General features: G+C 37.0%; 1 protein-coding gene across 4 annotated transcripts in view; it reads left to right on the forward strand.

Annotated features, from left to right (window-relative positions):
- The window catches only part of IFT81 (intraflagellar transport 81), a 45,233-nt gene that overhangs the window by 21,537 nt on the left and 6,759 nt on the right, over nt 1-16,937 (forward strand). For all 4 annotated transcript variants that reach the window (XR_012634670.1, XM_074920853.1, XM_074920854.1 and 1 more), the window contains 6 exons: nt 8,037-8,186; nt 10,121-10,249; nt 11,378-11,467; nt 12,475-12,561; nt 14,062-14,133; nt 14,224-14,309. Coding sequence is in view for 3 of the 4 variants with exons in the window: in XM_074920853.1 (XP_074776954.1) it covers nt 8,037-8,186; nt 10,121-10,249; nt 11,378-11,467; nt 12,475-12,561; nt 14,062-14,133; nt 14,224-14,309 (614 nt within the window). In the remaining variant the exon portion in view is untranslated. The remainder of the gene's footprint in view (nt 1-8,036; nt 8,187-10,120; nt 10,250-11,377; nt 11,468-12,474; nt 12,562-14,061; nt 14,134-14,223; nt 14,310-16,937) is intronic.

Raw genomic sequence — 16,937 nt, forward strand, 5'->3', positions numbered from 1 at the left:
TGAATTCAATTATTCACATCATACCTAATAGATGGAAAGATATATGAGACTTAACGTTGGTCTGTCTTAACATTCCAGACTCTGAATCAAAATAATGTCAATATCATTACAATGACATGATGGTAAGTAACTAATTATAAAAGTCAACAAGACTAATGAAGGGATTAGGAGTTCAAGTGATAAATCATGTAGATTAATTTTATTATTTGATGTATAATAAAAATCTGTGTTACTATCCATTCTCTATATATGATCATAAAGCACAATACCAGCAATTACCAGAAATGCAGTTAGTCCTGTTGCATTTATTCACACAAAAGTTTTTACTTAAAAAAATTTTTCCCAGACCCTCCTGAAGTTTAGCTGCAATGCAGACTTTGACTAGCACAGTGTAGCTCAGGCAAAGTTCTGTTTGAAGCTGTACTTACCAAAGCAGCTTTTTCTTCTTTAAAAGTTTGCAAAGAATAAGTCTGCTGCAGCTGGGTAGTGGTTTGTCAGCAAAATGAATTGACTTTTCTTAAGACAATAATTTTTCTCAACTTGGAAAAAGCCTGCTAAATGTACTTACAGGCAGAATCCTAAAGCAAAGAGTATTTTAGCTGCATCATTCTCTGACTTAATGTATCTTTTCATTCCCTCCACATTGTGTTAATTTGCACCGCCATCATTTATCAAGAGTAACACTCTTCACTTTCTTTGTCTGTTTCTGTGCTTTTTTTACATACTACTCAATGCAGGGAACGCCTTTGTAGAAGGAACTCCCTTCCTGATCCCATAAGACGTGCCTGCTCCACAAAAATCAGTTCTCTTTTAAAGGAGCTTTAAAGAGTGAATCACGTATGGAAACGTGGATGCGTACGCTGTGTATGTGCACACTCATACATAAAGGCTTCCTGTATAATACAGAATCTGGGCATATTTCACTTGTGCCTTCTTGCTTTTCTTCCTTTCTGTAAATCAAGAGAAAAACTACAGGTGGAAGCAAAGGCACAGAGACTTTCAAGAATTAAGACGTTGATTTCTGTTACCATAACATAACACATCCCACAGGTGTTCCATAGGTAGCAATACTAAGACCACTGCATTAGATTTCTCTCCCTACGAGGTTTTCAACCTCATGTTGCTAAAGTCTTTTGCTACTTTTTAAGTAAAAATAAAAACAGAAAGCAGACAATCTGTGTTTCATGACATGTGATGGGAAAAAAAAAGTGTTTAATTAATCGAGAATGTGTTACCAAGACAGCAACATATGTTTTACATTATCTGTAAATACACTGTAAGGTAAGAAGGCCTGTTCTTGAGGGGGACAACATACTCTGGTCTATAACAGTTCAAGGAGAGAAGAGTAGCAGGGAAACATGATTACAGAACCTCGTAAAAGGCTTAATAATGAAAAATTCAAGTTAATTGTCTTACACAAGGAAGAGGCTCAAGATAGAAAAAAGACAAGACCTGTCTTGAACATAACCTGCATTCCTTTTGTTCAAGGATGATCTGCTTTTGACTTTTCAATTCTTCATTTTGAGGAGTGAAGAATAAATGACTGAACACTTTAGACAAAACCATCAGCTTAAAATAAGGGATGTTTGTCTTTTTGTAAGAAGCATTTCCTGGTTTGTAAAATACTTTCTGCACATTGGCCCAAGGAAGTTGATGTTATACAATCTGTGTCCTGTTCTTGTTACTTCTTTGGGTGTACTGTAGTGGTACTCACTGGCACCAGTGTAAAGCAGTAAAAAGTGTTTCCTATGGCTAAAAACTAGGAAAGGATTTGAATTTGTGGTGATCTTGATCGCTTCTTTTTCAAAGGTTGCATATTCCTCATCTGGAAAATGGAGACAGTGATATTTAATTCTGTTGTAAATATCTGTTGCTAAAAATGCTGCATAGGACCTTGGTGCTTCGTATCTGCTTAAAGTACATTGCAAACTCATATTACAGAAACAGCTCTGCTTCAGGGTCTAGGTTGGGAGAAGACAGGACTGATAGATGAGACAAATAAGTTGGCAGGGAGGAGGTGATGAAGCAAAAGTGAAGTGAACAAGTTATCTCTCATCAGTAAGTCTCGGTTCATCACTCTCCAGACAACCTTTTGCTATAGATTTGTTTCTGATGTGTTATGCTTTTAAATTTGTATTTTCTGGTTCAGTGCTCTGTTACTCCAGCTTTGAGCCAATACTGAAGGAAATCTTGATTAATGTAGTAGTGGTGAGTCACTGTTGTGATACATAGGGTCAGTGGGGACAGAAAGAGGTTGTACAGTCAACCTTCACTTTGCACTCTCTGACAGCCAAGAGCTTCCTGGTGCTTTCTTGTTGCCATCAAACACATTTTACGTTTAGTTCCTCCATTTTCAAAAAGGGAAAATCCAGGGATTTTTAACAAATGCTTTTGCTGTCTTAAGTTTAAAACAGACTTTTAATCCTACCATGTTTAACCTATCTAAATGCTACAGTTAAACCAAAGAATTATTTTTCTTCTGTACCTGGTTTTTCTCATCTTATCTTTGTCTGGCTTTGCTGTATTCTCTTGAATCGTGGCACTCACAAGACTTGGCAATTGAAGAATCGGTGCCTTCCTAACTTGTGCACCCCTACCAGTATTTGGATTTCCAGTTAAAGTCTTCTTAGCACTTCATTCACCAAAAGGTCAATCCTGGCTTATGTTTTTAGGTGCTAGTGTTTTGCTTTCCTCTCTAGTCATAAAAAGGAATGTTCAGCATTCCACTTGGTTGGAGAGGTGATACAGCTAGATACAACATAGAAGAAGCAGCAGGGAATAACAATTTCATTTACATCAAGCACAAAAAGGTAGGAATAAATTGTCTGCTGCAGGGATTATGAAATCTTTTTAAATACTTCAAACAAAGTACAATGAGCATGGGGTAAAGCTGGCAGGCTCCTAGCTGCAGCTGTCAGATCCTGAAAATTAGGGAATCAAATGTTGACACTTAGAAGGCTAGATGGTTCAATTACAAGTGATCCTAGGTAAAGCTGTGATATTTTTAGCTCTTTACACAACACATTGTACTTTTCAGAGTTCAGCATAGGGCCCCAAGTACCTAGACTTTCCCGAAGTATCGGAATAGAATACAGTACTTGAAATGAATATGTTTTTGAGAATGTGGCATAGAAAGTCCTATCGGTTTGTTAACAGATATGCAAGGTTTCCATATGCATTTACATAAGGAGTTTAATTTTTTTTTCATACATATGCTCATCCATGCCTACCTGCCCCCTGGTAAAACAATATTATAAAATGTTTCCATTTGCAAACAGAGAAAACAGTCGGTCTTGGACCACAGATCTTGTGACATTTCCTCTAAAACTGTTGGGTCCATGTGAATCCACCAGAAACAGTTATCTAGCTCCAAACTAGGTGGATGGATTTTTAAGAAAGTAGCTATAAAGGAGCTCCTAACTTGAGCATTAAATGGTTTAAGCCAGAACCCAGGATATATTATCCTATGTTTGCTATCTTTCTCTTAACTTTTCACTGAGGTTCTAGGTACAGTTCTATTCCTGTCTGTCAAAGGCTCCTTACGCATGAAAATAGGAGAGTAGCTGGTAGTCAAGTTGTTAGAGCAAAAGTGTCAAATCTGTAGGATTCTTACAGAAGCGAGAAGCTTTTTGCTGTAAGAAGTTAACCATCGTTTAAGCCAAATGTATGCAGTGATTCAGACAAATCTGAACTGGATGCTCTTTCAGCACCCACTGACATGAATAAATCATCAATTTTATTGATCTGTGCATTTTCAGTGATAATAGAAAATGATTTTTCATCATAAATATTCTAATTGATCCAAATTATTTGTAATGGCTACTTTAATCCTTCTTTCCTGACCAGAAGCATGCACTCCTAGAAGAGATATCCTACTTAATGCTAATGAAGAATTTTCCTGATTGATCTGTCCAGTGAGCAGGCTGTAGGGTACTTTCATTTTAATAGATTGAGGTAACGCTGCTCATATCTTTTAGAAGTTTATCCTTTTATGTGTGAGTTACTGACTCGATCCAACAGTGGCTGTACTAGCTTAAATGTAAAGCCTCTTAGGGAAAAATACTGAAAATCTGTCACAATCGGGAACTTTTCCTAACTGAATTTTAATACTTTGGACATTCTGTATCCCGTTAATTGGTCTAGTTAGAAAATTAAAACATCTGTTCCTCAATTCTTAATAAAAATAGAGATAGTCCGCTAAGATTTTCTGCAATTATTGTGCTTATGCAAATAATTTTATTAACAAAGCTGTTTATTTGGAACCCTGTTTAGATTATGCATTTCAGAAAGAAATCTCTACTTTTAAAATTTATACGTTATTTTCTGTAGTACTTATGTATGAAGAATATTTTGATTACTATCTCACAATCACATTGATACCGTAATCCAGAAAATACTATTTTTAGAGATTTGACTCAGAAATGAGGGATTAATCTGGGATTTGTTCTTTCCTGAAAACAAGCTTATCCATTTTCTCCTTTAATGATGATCTTGGAATAAGAACCTTGTGAAAACTTCACGTGGGGCAAATGTTAGTTTTAAGGAGACGAAATGATGGGCTTATAGTGAAAGCATAAAACTTAAGCATTAGAGGAGCTGGGCTTTGATCCCAGTTCAGCAGTGCACCGAGGCATGTGGTCAACACGCTTATGTTCTTTCCTGGAGGGGGGTAACCTGTGCCTGACTCTGTATGGTCCTGGAGAAGCCATTTTAATAGCTGTGATTTGATTTTCGAATTTAGAATTGTTGTAATACTTGATTACTTCACAAAAGTGTGGTAAAACTTAATCTGGTGGTAGCAATCTCAGACTGAAATAAGTGGAGAAGCGTAAAGTACTGGCATTGGTGGATTTTTTCAATAAAAATGGAACATAATACAGGAAGTCTACCCAGGGATGCTAGATACCTGCATGCTTCAGGACATTCTGTGAGAGATCAAAGTCCTATTCTCATTCACTTTATTTCATAATCTAGATTCCACGCTTGTTATGTTACAATCAACCATAAAAGACAAAAAGCATAATCTTTCATTGCTTTCATTTGGATAGCTTTTATATCTCAGGGGGCTCTGACTCGGCTAGCAAACATGGGTCTCCAGGCTTGTTTACTTGAACTGCTAACTCAGTGCCAGCATTTGGTTCTTGTCCAGTTATTTAATCTTTGAAGCTCAAATAACTATTTGTGTTAAGTTGCTTGAGAAAGAAAAGCTTACGAGTGGACATAGCCTTGAATGGTACATCACTGCGGGCACTGACAGATCCATGGGAATTCTGTCGGCTGAGCTGAGTTTCTGCGCGGGGAGCAGTTGACCTGGTCTATGGGAAAATGCTGCTGCTCAAAAATGGATTCCTTTTGGTTAGTTAACTTTAAAGTGATATGTTATTCTTTTGTGAACTGTTCAAATTATTTAAAAGACCTTTTACCGCAGTAAAATCCAAGGTTGTACAGCATTTTAAGGGCTTGATTTTTCATCTACATATAGATGGGAGCATGAGATGTATAAAGCTTCAGAAGCAATTAATGCTTACACAAATGAAAGTACTGGTATTTTACAAGAAGCTTATTTTTAATTTTTGGAAACCTACAGAATGATTTTCAGCTTTTAGGCTGAAGAAACCTAATTTTGCCATAAGATCCCTGCAAGCTGCTGATTTGAGCGGAGTCAAATCTAATAACTCCAGCTCTGAATTTGGTCCTGGATCTAAAGAAGCCTTCAGTTAGATTTTGAGGGGCTAATCTGTGCTGTGTTTGGAGTAGATGAAGTCTTTTGAAAATTCTGCCATTCTGCCGCTGATTTGCTACAGATATTATAAATTTACTACTGATGTATATATCTTGTTCTCCCTTGTTTGCTGCAATAAAAGCTATGTGAAAGGTTAACTTTGCTTTTAAAAAGCCAGAGGTTGCAATGAAAAGTAGACATCCATCTCCTAAAATGAATAGGTTTTGGTCGCCAATGTGAAAAACCTGTAGTTCATTTTGGATTAAATTTTTATTATATAGTCCTAACTTAATCAACTAATAATAGAACATTGGTGGAATCAGTTCTTTAATCAACAAGATCCTTTGACTTCCATTGTAAGATACATTATGCTTTGAATATGGAATATGCAAATACTCTACCTCCCACTCGAGCTATTTTCAAGACCTTAAAAGTAGCTATAGAAGGGAATAATAGTTTGCTTTTCATCCGGGATAAACTGTCAGAAAATCGTTCAGATTTGATAGCTGTATGTGGTCACGTTAAGTAAGTTTAATCCTTTATATCCCTTTTTTGCTATATTTCACTGGTCAAATGAAATACCTCAGGAACTACTTGGTCAAGACAGACGATTGTGCTTCCCTTAAATTTTCCTCAGTTAGTTGGAGAGATTGTATTTATACTTCTATAATCTCTTGAAAATCACAGAAAACTCAGTATTGTCTAAACCATTGGGGGAAAAAAAAAAAAGTCTTTTGTACGAACTAAGAGGAGATGCTTGAATTTGCTATGAAAAAGAATGAATTCTGGCAATACTATGTTAAGTTTGCCAAGAGTGTAACAAAGACGGTACGACAGCAACAGAACTGCCTGCGCTGCGCAGTGCTGTGGCTTAGGTGACCTTGTCTATCCTTGTCCTAGGTAGTACACACAATGTAAAATGGTGTTCCAAAGCCACACATAGTCCAATCTGCATAGAGCACATTGAGTAATTTGTGGGTTTGTTCTTTCACCAAAAACGTTTATAGCTTTTGGCTTTAAAAATAGTTCTGGAGCATAGCAAGAGAGAAGCAGCTTTGGCCTAGATATTGCACAGGATGGCAGATGAACAGGGTTGATTTCATTTCGGGCATTTTGCCCAGGACACTTTTTATAGAACATACAGTTACTCTGGGGGTTCTTAGGCTGTGGTCACATTGGTTTTTTTGGATTTATTCTTTAGAAAGGAGAGGCATAGTTTTGCAAAAAGAAAAATTAATGTACATTTCAGACTCAAAGTTCTCTTATGTTTTGAGTTTTAAACTTGTATCAGTGGTAGTGGGACTCCTCTTTTCTCCATGGGGCTGCCAGCTTTATGCTCACTCTGCACACACTGGACCCCTCCTCATCAAGGAACTTTCTGAAGCCTGTTCTTACATCATTTACTCTAATAAATTTTATTTGCTTTCTATCTCTGGATCTGAATGCATTTTTGAGCTCTGACTGGCATTTGCCTCATAGCTCTCATGTAAAATAGAAGAATAAGAGCTAAGCCTGTTTGACAGATGGACAGCATTAAGGCAAAGAAAAATATTACATGTTTGTTTCAACACCTGATATTTCATACGTGTTACAAATCGAGCACACATGGATTCGGCTGTAAATTAGCTAAGGCTGTTGAGCTGTAAGGTTATATATCAGTTTATTTAGTCTTCAAGAAAAAATATAAATTCTCTATTACTTTAGATTTTGAGTGAAATAGATATTGCATTTCTCTGCTTCTGTGCAGTCAGTCTGCTTTCATTTTTCCTGTTTTTAAAAACATAGCTAGTGATGTCATTTAGATCTGCAAGAGTCAAGGAAAGAGAACATCAGATTTTAACCGTTGACAATTATCACTGAAAAAAAAGTTTTCCCATCTCTCTTCCAATTTTTCTGCACTTTCTTATCATGTTTCTTGGTCTGCAGAGCTCTTTGGGGCTACGCGCTTCTGATCTGGTGCTCTGTCACAAGTGCAAATTACTGTTACATTAACTTTTTTATTATCCATGATTCTCAGAACATTTTGCAAAGAGTTTTGCAGATGGGGGTGAGCAGAACTGTATGATCTCACTATTACAAATGAGTGAGCTGGGGCAGAAAGCAATAGAGCTGATTTTCTTGATCTCACTCAGTGAACAAATGCAGAGCTGAAAATAAATAGACCCTGGGAATCCTGAATTCCAGTCCTCTGTTCTAAACACTTAATCTTCAATATGCAGTCCAGATAGGATAATTACATTTTATATAGCAACAGTCTGTGATAAGGCCCTTTTTCACTTTTAAGTTAAATGATACTTGTGTTCTCTCTTTCCAGTTCAAACACTATGTTAATAAGCTCCGGAGCAAGAACACATTTTATAAAAAGAAGCGACTGGAAATAGCAGAAATTACAGCTGAGTATGGTATCCTCCAGAGGACAGAAGAACTTCTAAAACAGCGCCACGAGGCTATTCAACAGCAGTTGGTAATACAAGCATTTACTGCTCCCACAGTCCACCACCCATCCCTCCCTGCTAACAGCTATATGATAAGATGGATGTTGTTTGGTTAGATTCTAATGTATATCATCCTCAGCTCTCCTGCTATCATTAGTAAAAGAGTCATTAGGGTATAAAATTTATTTTTGTCTCTTGGCTATGCTAAGCTGCTTGCTTTATGTTCAGCAACTGTTTCTTACAGGCAGTCATGACTGTTCTGCAAATTCTTTTTAGACTGAGGGGCTTGACCCTGCTTTTTAAAGTCAATGGTAGATCTTCACTAAATCCAGTTAGAGCAAGGCTGGATTCTTAAATTAGTTTTTGGTATCCACATACATAGTAAGGGCTTTGAAAATTATCAACAGCAAGAAGGATTCGAGTTACTGCTGCAAAATATATAGGAATGGTATTTAAAAAAAGAGTGGACAGGAAGGAAACATTCTAACCCCAGAATATTTAGAAGAAAATGCATTTCACAGTCAGTGAAACATTTAAAACTGGATGAATGCTTTTTCTAAGCCAGAACAGCAGGAGCAGGATTTCTGTAAGCATTTGGGGAATATACATGCATCCCAAATGCAGTATTACTGCTGTAGTATTTTCTTCCAATACCAGTATTCTTGTTATCAAAATACCTTCGTTTTATTTATGTTGTATCTGTTTTCTTCTATGTACATATTTTGCACTTTTAAACATAAAAGTAAATACTTATTAAAAGAAAATTGGAAATGTGAAGATACATGGGATAGACTTTGGAAAGACACTCACATAAATGCAGTGGATGATGTCATGATATTTCAATTGGGCATTCATTGTTTAATTAAAAATAAAACCAGAACTGCTCCCTGGGTAAAAAGTAGCACCTAAGCAGTAGGATCAGAGCTTTTTCTCATGATTGCTATTCAACTAGAAGGAAGGTGAATAAACACAGTGTTTATTTACAGCAGGATAACTAACCTACACTGGTTATCTCACAGGAAAATCACAGCAGAGACAAAGCACGAGACGTTTTCCTGTGAAAGGGCTACACATGGTAAACAGTATATTCTCATTCAAGTGTGATCTTTTCTGAACTACCCTGCAGTAAAACTGCAGAGCTTTGACTTCATAAGGTTCTTACCACCGGATGGCTGCTGCACACTTCTTCCCCATAGAATCAAACACACTTTTCCTAGCCCTGGGCGTAACACCCTGTCAAACTACACACTGCTACTGAAGTTTACAGAATGCTTCCATCATGGTAGCAGTAGCTATTAGTAGAGACAAATCTTTTCTTAACCATATGGTTGTAAAAGGTTTTTGAGGATAACGGACTTGGAGTTCATAGATCTATGGCACTTTTAAGAAGAAATGTTTTGCTTTCTAACAAATTGTAGATGCGTGAATCAACACTTAGCTTTCAAATTTCAGAAAATACCCTCCTCACGTACTTAATGAGTAAGCATTGCTAAAGCCCATTTCATCAACATATAAATAATTGTAAAATTTATGTAATGTAATGCTAGAATTTGGTAAGATGGTATTAATATTACTATAATAAATACAATACTAACTTAGTTTTGCTTGACAGTTGTTTAAAAAATAGTTAGCTACATCTTCAGATTAAACATCCGGATTTTACACAGTGAACTTCTTCAGAGCCTGGCCTAAAGCCCACTGTACTTTGTGGGAGCTTTCTCTTAATTTCATTGGGCGCTGGATGACCAAATACTGTATTCACAGAAAGTTCTTATTTATGCTACTGGTACAGGCACTAGATAAAAAGTTAATTTTTCTGGCGGCTAGATTATTAATCACTTTTAAAATCCATTGGTTACAGTACTTACCTCTTCCACTTTCAATATTTTGACTCTGTGAAGGAATTTGCTATGTTACTTGATTAATGGATTCACATTTGGCATTTAAATTTTTGTGTCTGCAGCAAGCTATTGAAGAAAAGAAAGGTATTTCTGGATATAGTTACACCCAGGAGGAGCTGGAAAGAGTATCTGCAGTAAAGAGTGAAATGGATGAAATGAAAGGCCGGACGCTAGATAACATGTCTGAAATGGTGATTTTCATCTTAAACTATTTTATTTCCTCAATTTGAATATCTGGTTCCTTAGCATATAAAACCAAGTTAAATCTTTTTTTTTTTTTTTAATTTTATTTTAATCTATGTTTATATATTTTTTTAAAAAATTCAAACAGTATACATCTGCAAAGGGAATCTAGAAAAAGTTTTATTAAAATGTGCATTTCTTTTAAGGTACAAAGAAGAAATTTAGAATTAGCAAAAAAATAAATCTTAAAAATTACTCCGAAGCATTAGGGATATCACGTCTTGTCATCTTTGGTTTTTTACTTTTTAATGATTTCAGGCATGGTTTCATATTCGTTCCTGCACATTATTTGAAAGAGACAAATGGTTTGACTCTTCAACAGAATCTTTTTCTAAAATGCTTGTAGATCACTGGAGTTAAGCTTTTGTTTAAAAAGTATTTAATGTGCCTAAAGAGCTAAAAATTTTGTCTTTTCCTCTATAGCCTAATTATCAATTGCCCTTAGATCTGTCATGTTTTAATTTAACTTCCCACATAGCCATAGAAGCAAGACAGAACTTGAATTTCTAATTTGAAAATATTCAAAAGGAGCAAAAAGCAAAACAGCATTCTTTGAAACCATTAGGACACTTTTAAAATAAAGTGGTATAATTAAAATAGAATGATTCTCAAACAGAAAGCTGGATCAAATTTGAATTTTCAGTATAAATATTTTAAAGTGACTCTATTTTAGCATTTTCAGACTTTATTTAACCTATGTAGCTTTGTTTGTTTGTTTTCTTAAGGATTTCTTCCTTTCTCTCAGTCCATCTCTATGCAACTCTTTCAGTTTCCCCTGCTCCTGAATCTCTTTAGGTGTCTGGCACATGGGCTGTTTTCTGGACTTCGATGTGATGTTTTCTTGGCTGAAAGAACGGGAGCAGAATTTGTCTCATTTTGTCATAATGATCCCACTGCAAGTTGGGCTCTTTCCTTTTGCAATTAGGCCTAAACTTCTGTTATATATAATTCAGGCTTCGTCACCCATTTTTTCTCTCCATATTTTGATTTACTTCTCTCTCTTTTCACATTCCTAATTATAGAAATGTACTATTAGTATCATAGTGTTAATGTATATTATTTTGTCCCTCTATCAGGTAAAAAAACTGAATGCTATGGTGGCAGAGAAGAAGGCAAGCCTAGCTCCTGTTATCAAAGAACTGAGACAGTTGCGTCAAAAGTGCCAGGTTAGTAGGAACACTTCTCTTGCTCTCTGTAAATAAAGTCAGAATTACAAGTAGGTGTAATTTACAGGTCTCTGTAGTGCTGTACAAGGACATAATCAACTGAAGGAAAGCTGGAAATAGCAGGATGGGTCAACAGTGATTTGCAACAAGCAACATGTTAAAGACTGGAATTTGTAAAAGCTGATAGCGAAGGCACAAAATCAGGCTGATGATTTTGTCTTTTATAGCAATTTTAAAAATTACTATGCCAGGAGAAAATTTAAAAAGTCGTGGTTCAAAACTATAGCAAAGTTAGTTTTCAAATTGGTTTCAGAGGTTTTTCTGCACCTCAGCACTAATGATCTCAACTAATGCTCTCCTTTTTAAATGGATTGCAAATAATATCTCATCCAAATAGTTGAATACATTGATCTAAGTCCTATATTAGTCTGTAGGAATGACAGATTTATCCATTTGTTTTCAAAATTTTAGAGCTGCAAAAAAAGTCATTGAGCTGCTGTAAGGTGGCTCATTCCTATAGAAGCAGAGCTATCCATTTATCTATCAACCAAATTTCCAGCAAACTTACTTTTACTGGTTTTATTAAAGGTGTTAACAAGTTAAATCCAGCGAGGGCATTTGTGGTGTGCTGCTAGAAAGCTGGCTTTTCATAGGTAGCAAGTATATTAATCCTTTCTTAATCTCTACTTTTATAATTATTTTTCCTTTCTTCTTGCAAACGCTGCCCTATTAACCTACCACATTAAAGCTCTGGATGTAGCTGTGAGGAGGAAATTTGTGTGTTATGTTGTGGTGTGTACAGCTGATCTGCCAGTATGCGGGTGGAGGGTGGTGGCTTCCCCGGGTGTAACGATACCCCTGTGCCTGCTGGGTTTATGTAAGTGTCTGTGCGGGTGCCAAGAGCTGAGGTGGATGTGTGAGACCGACAAGAACACCGTCTGCCTGAGTGTCACATGTCAGTCAATTGAAGAGTTCATTTATGTACCCTTTTGCCCTTTTCACATAAGGAATTAACTCAAGAATGTGATGAAAAAAAAATCCAATATGACAGTTGTGCAGCGGGGTTAGAGAGCAATCGCTCTACGCTGGAACAGGTAAGATGGGGGCACAAGATTGGTGCATATTAATAAATGCTGTGCAACAGGTTATTCACTATGGTTTGATATTTTCCCTGCCTTCCCTCTGGGTAGGGAAAGTACAAACCCACTTGAGGTTGAAGGGAGTCAGTGGTGATCCACAACTATGCAAATCATGGCTGAAGCTGCTGTGGGCCAGCTACAGTCACACACATCTCCTGTTCTGAATAGCAACAAATGAACTCAAGGGAGCACCAGCCCATCCACCGACAAACAGCTTTGATTAGCAGGGCTCTTGTAAAAGAAGATGCGTCTGCCAGAAATCCTGCTAAGAATCTGACCATAAAATGAGGTTTAATTTATTAAGACAAGTCTTTATATGCATTTAGCAGATTCATTAAATTAGCAACCAATCCAATGGATAATTAATGCACTGAAATGGATGGCAAGGATACTTCATTAGATGTGACTGTCTTGTATTCTGCCATGCGACAGTTTTTTAAAACTACTGCCATGTATTTATTTGAACTCCAGTGCTTTTAGGAAGCGAGGTACTTAAACCAGTGCACTCCTTTCGGGTGGGGACAGTGTGAATATGTTTATGTGAATCTGCTTTATCTCACGAGATAACCTCCTGTGAATTTTATCCCGACTTGATTTTATCCCGCCTTGCCCACATAAGGAATATATTTCAAAATAAAAAAGGCCTACATTTAAAGTGTGGGTGGGTATAGATATAATTCTTTTCCTGTACTAAAAGTACCTTTGTATGGCTTCATCCAAGCAAAACAAAAGAATCCACAGATGAACCTACTATGAAGTAGACCTTCCATGAGAACTATTTCACGATATCAATCAAGGCTTTTTTTCTTGGCAGACAAATCTTAGTCATTTTCTAACATGTGATGACAGTCACATCCACTGATTAAGCTGGATAGGAGTGTCAGCAAACTCTAGCAGTTGAACAGCAGAATTCAGTTTTCCAGCTGATGGTCTGAAAATCAGATGGTGACAGAGCTTTGGAGTTGACAACTGCTGTGTGACCTGGAGTACACAGATTCCATTGGGATTATTAGTTTTTTTTGGCATGGACCATTTAGAGATAGGACGAACCCACTGTCTCCATACTCCTCAACATAATTATCGATTGCTCATTAACACACTATTAACGTGTCTGTATAGGATGTGCATTTAGCACTTAAGATGTGCTTAGGAACAAGAGTCTTGGCAGCACTTGTGGAGTGTCTGTTAGAAGTCAGTCATACTAATAAACACCTATTAACAATCATTTAGCATCTCTTAACTGTGACTGAAACTGCAAATCTAAAAAAAGCAAATTGCCTTTCACTTTAAAAGAGACTTCTGTAAAGCCCAAATTATATAAACATTGAAGAAATTATCAACTCAGTGTTATTGCCTCTTACTGTTATGGATTCTCATGGTTTATATAGCAACACGGGGCATCTCCTGTGGACTTTGCGTTACCGTGTCCTTTGAAATCTTATTCTTGTACTGCAGGAAGTAAAAGGACTTCTTGAGGAGTGTGTTCAGGAAGAAAGCAACTACCGTTACATTAACTGCATGAAAAGGGTAAGATCACAAGAGGGACCAAATTGTTCGTTGTGAAATGGAATAGCGATTATAGGAGATCTATTTTTTTAATGACACATTTCTTTATAGAATCTAGAAGTGCAGCTGCAGCGTGCTAAAGAAGAAATGAAGGCATACATTTCCCCAGACCCACAGGAGAGACGAAAGGCAATTCGGTAAATGTATTAATGCGTTTCCTTTGTGTTAACTTGAAGGATATTCATAAACTAAGGCTGAAGTTAGGAATTTTCTCACTGGCATTTGAACTGGAGGAGTTCACCTGATAAATTTAGAAACACTATAATAATCTAAAAATAAGCATCTCAAATTCCAGTATATACTGCTGTAAACCTACGACTTCTCTCAGACATACCAAAAGATTTTCCCTTCCTGCTGGAGATTATAGGCCCCAGATAGCGGTTTTAACTTGCAGCCCCTGTTGGCAGGAGCTCAGAGAAGCTGTGTTTCAGCTAGGTCCTGCGGGAAGTGTGCCTCTACCAGACATAATGCCCCTGCCAAGCTTCTCCCTGAAACTAGTTCTAGTTCTTCTACTCCAGTGTGCAGGAGTAGAAGTCTACCACCTCTTAGAGAGCAACCATATGCTGCCCTCAGATTCTGGCCATTTCTTGCAAATCTTTTCCTCTTCTTCTAAGAAAAAATCTATTGCCATCGTTGGTACAGGAACAGAGGACTGCATATACTCATCATAAATGGATTTTGTTTTGCTCCTATTTGTAGTTCTTACTGGAGGTAGAATGACTACTGTTCTGTACCATCACACTAACCTTCACCTTTACACTCACTTGAATTTACTCCAATATAAAGACCGTTGCTTCATTCTGTGAGTTTTTCAGGACCCCCTGCCTATGCCTGGTAGGGAGAGAAGCAGAAGAGGTTATGAGTTGAGCTGACGATTTTTTTGGTGTAGTTTTTCTATTTTAAATGATGCAGTCCTGCCAAGGATTTTTTTTTTTTTACACTTTACTGCATCCTACATATTTTTATAAAACTACCCTGTTTAAAATTTTTGTATATGTTCAATCTTCTAATACAATATGAAAGTTGAAACAAAAGTTAGACAATAAAGTCCACAATCAAAATTAAACATCAGGAAAATCCAAACCAAAACATTTATAACTTTCATTTGGTAAAAGTGTCAAAATACATGCTTTTTATTCTTCATAATTAGTTTTTAAAAATTTCAGAGTTTTCCATGAAATAGAAATTCTGTTTTCCAGCTAGTTTTATCCTTGACATTAAAAAAAAAAAAAATCTTAGATGCTAGCGATCAACAAAATAAACAAGCTTAAATTGTTGTCCCTAGTTTTACGAAGTGGTCTCTTGGCTTTTGCACCACAGTATTTCTCAGTCAGGAAAATATTTATTAAAACAGAGGTTTTAAAATTCACATTTGCCTGGTTTGATCAAGGGTCTTTGGTTTATTTTTTCATGAATGTAATGAGTGAAAAACACTGTTTTGAGAGTAGGAATGGGTCTCCTTCAAGGTGTAGTCATTACTGTACCAAGGAATCTCCACAGAGTGTATCATTTTTAGTTCAGTGCGGAGGGGGCATCAGCTCTGCCTCGTACCTCTCCATCTCACAGTCTGCATCATTCAACATTCTTACAGCTTCCTTCATTGCTTAGGCTTTAAAAAGCCACAGCAATGTAGTTCCTTGATGTGAGGCCTCTTCTTAGACTTCTACATTTGTATTTCAGCAACAGGACAGATTGTAGCTTGAGATCTGTGTAATCTGTCATGTCAGAGCTGTGGTTCATGTACAGTCTTCTGTACGATGTGCCAAAACGCTTCACAGAATTGTCCCATTCACAAACCCAATTTAAAAATGTGAATGAGTGACAAAGCAAAGATAGAACTACTTAACTAGACAGTTAATAGTTATTCTACATTCCATTTGAAATCTTCACATCATCCAGCATGCTGCCGTCACAACAGGAAAAGAGAACCAGTAGTTGTCTGTCACTTCTCAAACGAGATGGAAAGAATAAATTAATTTCCCAAGATATCTGTACTCTTAGGAGTTTCTACCTTTCATAATAATTTCTGGACCTTTCCGTTGCAGTGGTGGCAACGAGGGAAGCACCGTTAGTTGGTTGTGTACGTAATCAAATGTCATTCCCTATCACAAGAGGCAATTTCTTCACTCATTGTGGAGGGAAAAAAAAGGCAGTAGTTGACCACTAAGATGTCATGGGCTCTGGAATGAGGCCCTTGACAGGGATAGCGATGTGTCAGACTGAGTGAGGAAATGCCAGGGATCCCCTCAGGAGACACTGAGAGATGAGGTCGTCTTCCTCCATCAGATCCTTCATGAACTAGAAGTTGTCCTGATGCACCTTGCGCTGGTACCAGCAGCTGCATCTCCTGCTGTTCTAGAACATGAGGCAGAGATCACTAGGAAATGATGGGCTAAATTAATATTCATCACAGAGACCTTCTGCAAGGCTCTGAAAATGTTTACACTGTGTAGTAAACAGTGTAGGAAAAATAAGAGTAAGGAAAGAATCAAAGTTACTAATGTTAGGGTGGGAGAAGAAAAAGATGAGGAGATAGAATGTGAGTGGAGGCTAAGAAGCCTCTTATTTCATCTCACAAAATCATGGAAGGCTGTAGGAAATAGATTAATCTAATGAAAGATGAGGGAACAGTAAAATTAAGCAGAAGGGGGAAAAGAGAAGTGTCTGTGAGAAAAATCTTAGTGACGATGTGAAAATTCATTAGTCTGAAAAGCAGGACAGCTCAGCCAAGCAGCTGAGAGGAAATGCAGGTCAAACAGCAGGCA

Source organism: Athene noctua, chromosome 17 (assembly GCF_965140245.1).
Source record: "Athene noctua chromosome 17, bAthNoc1.hap1.1, whole genome shotgun sequence".
Lineage (NCBI taxonomy): Eukaryota > Metazoa > Chordata > Aves > Strigiformes > Strigidae > Athene > Athene noctua.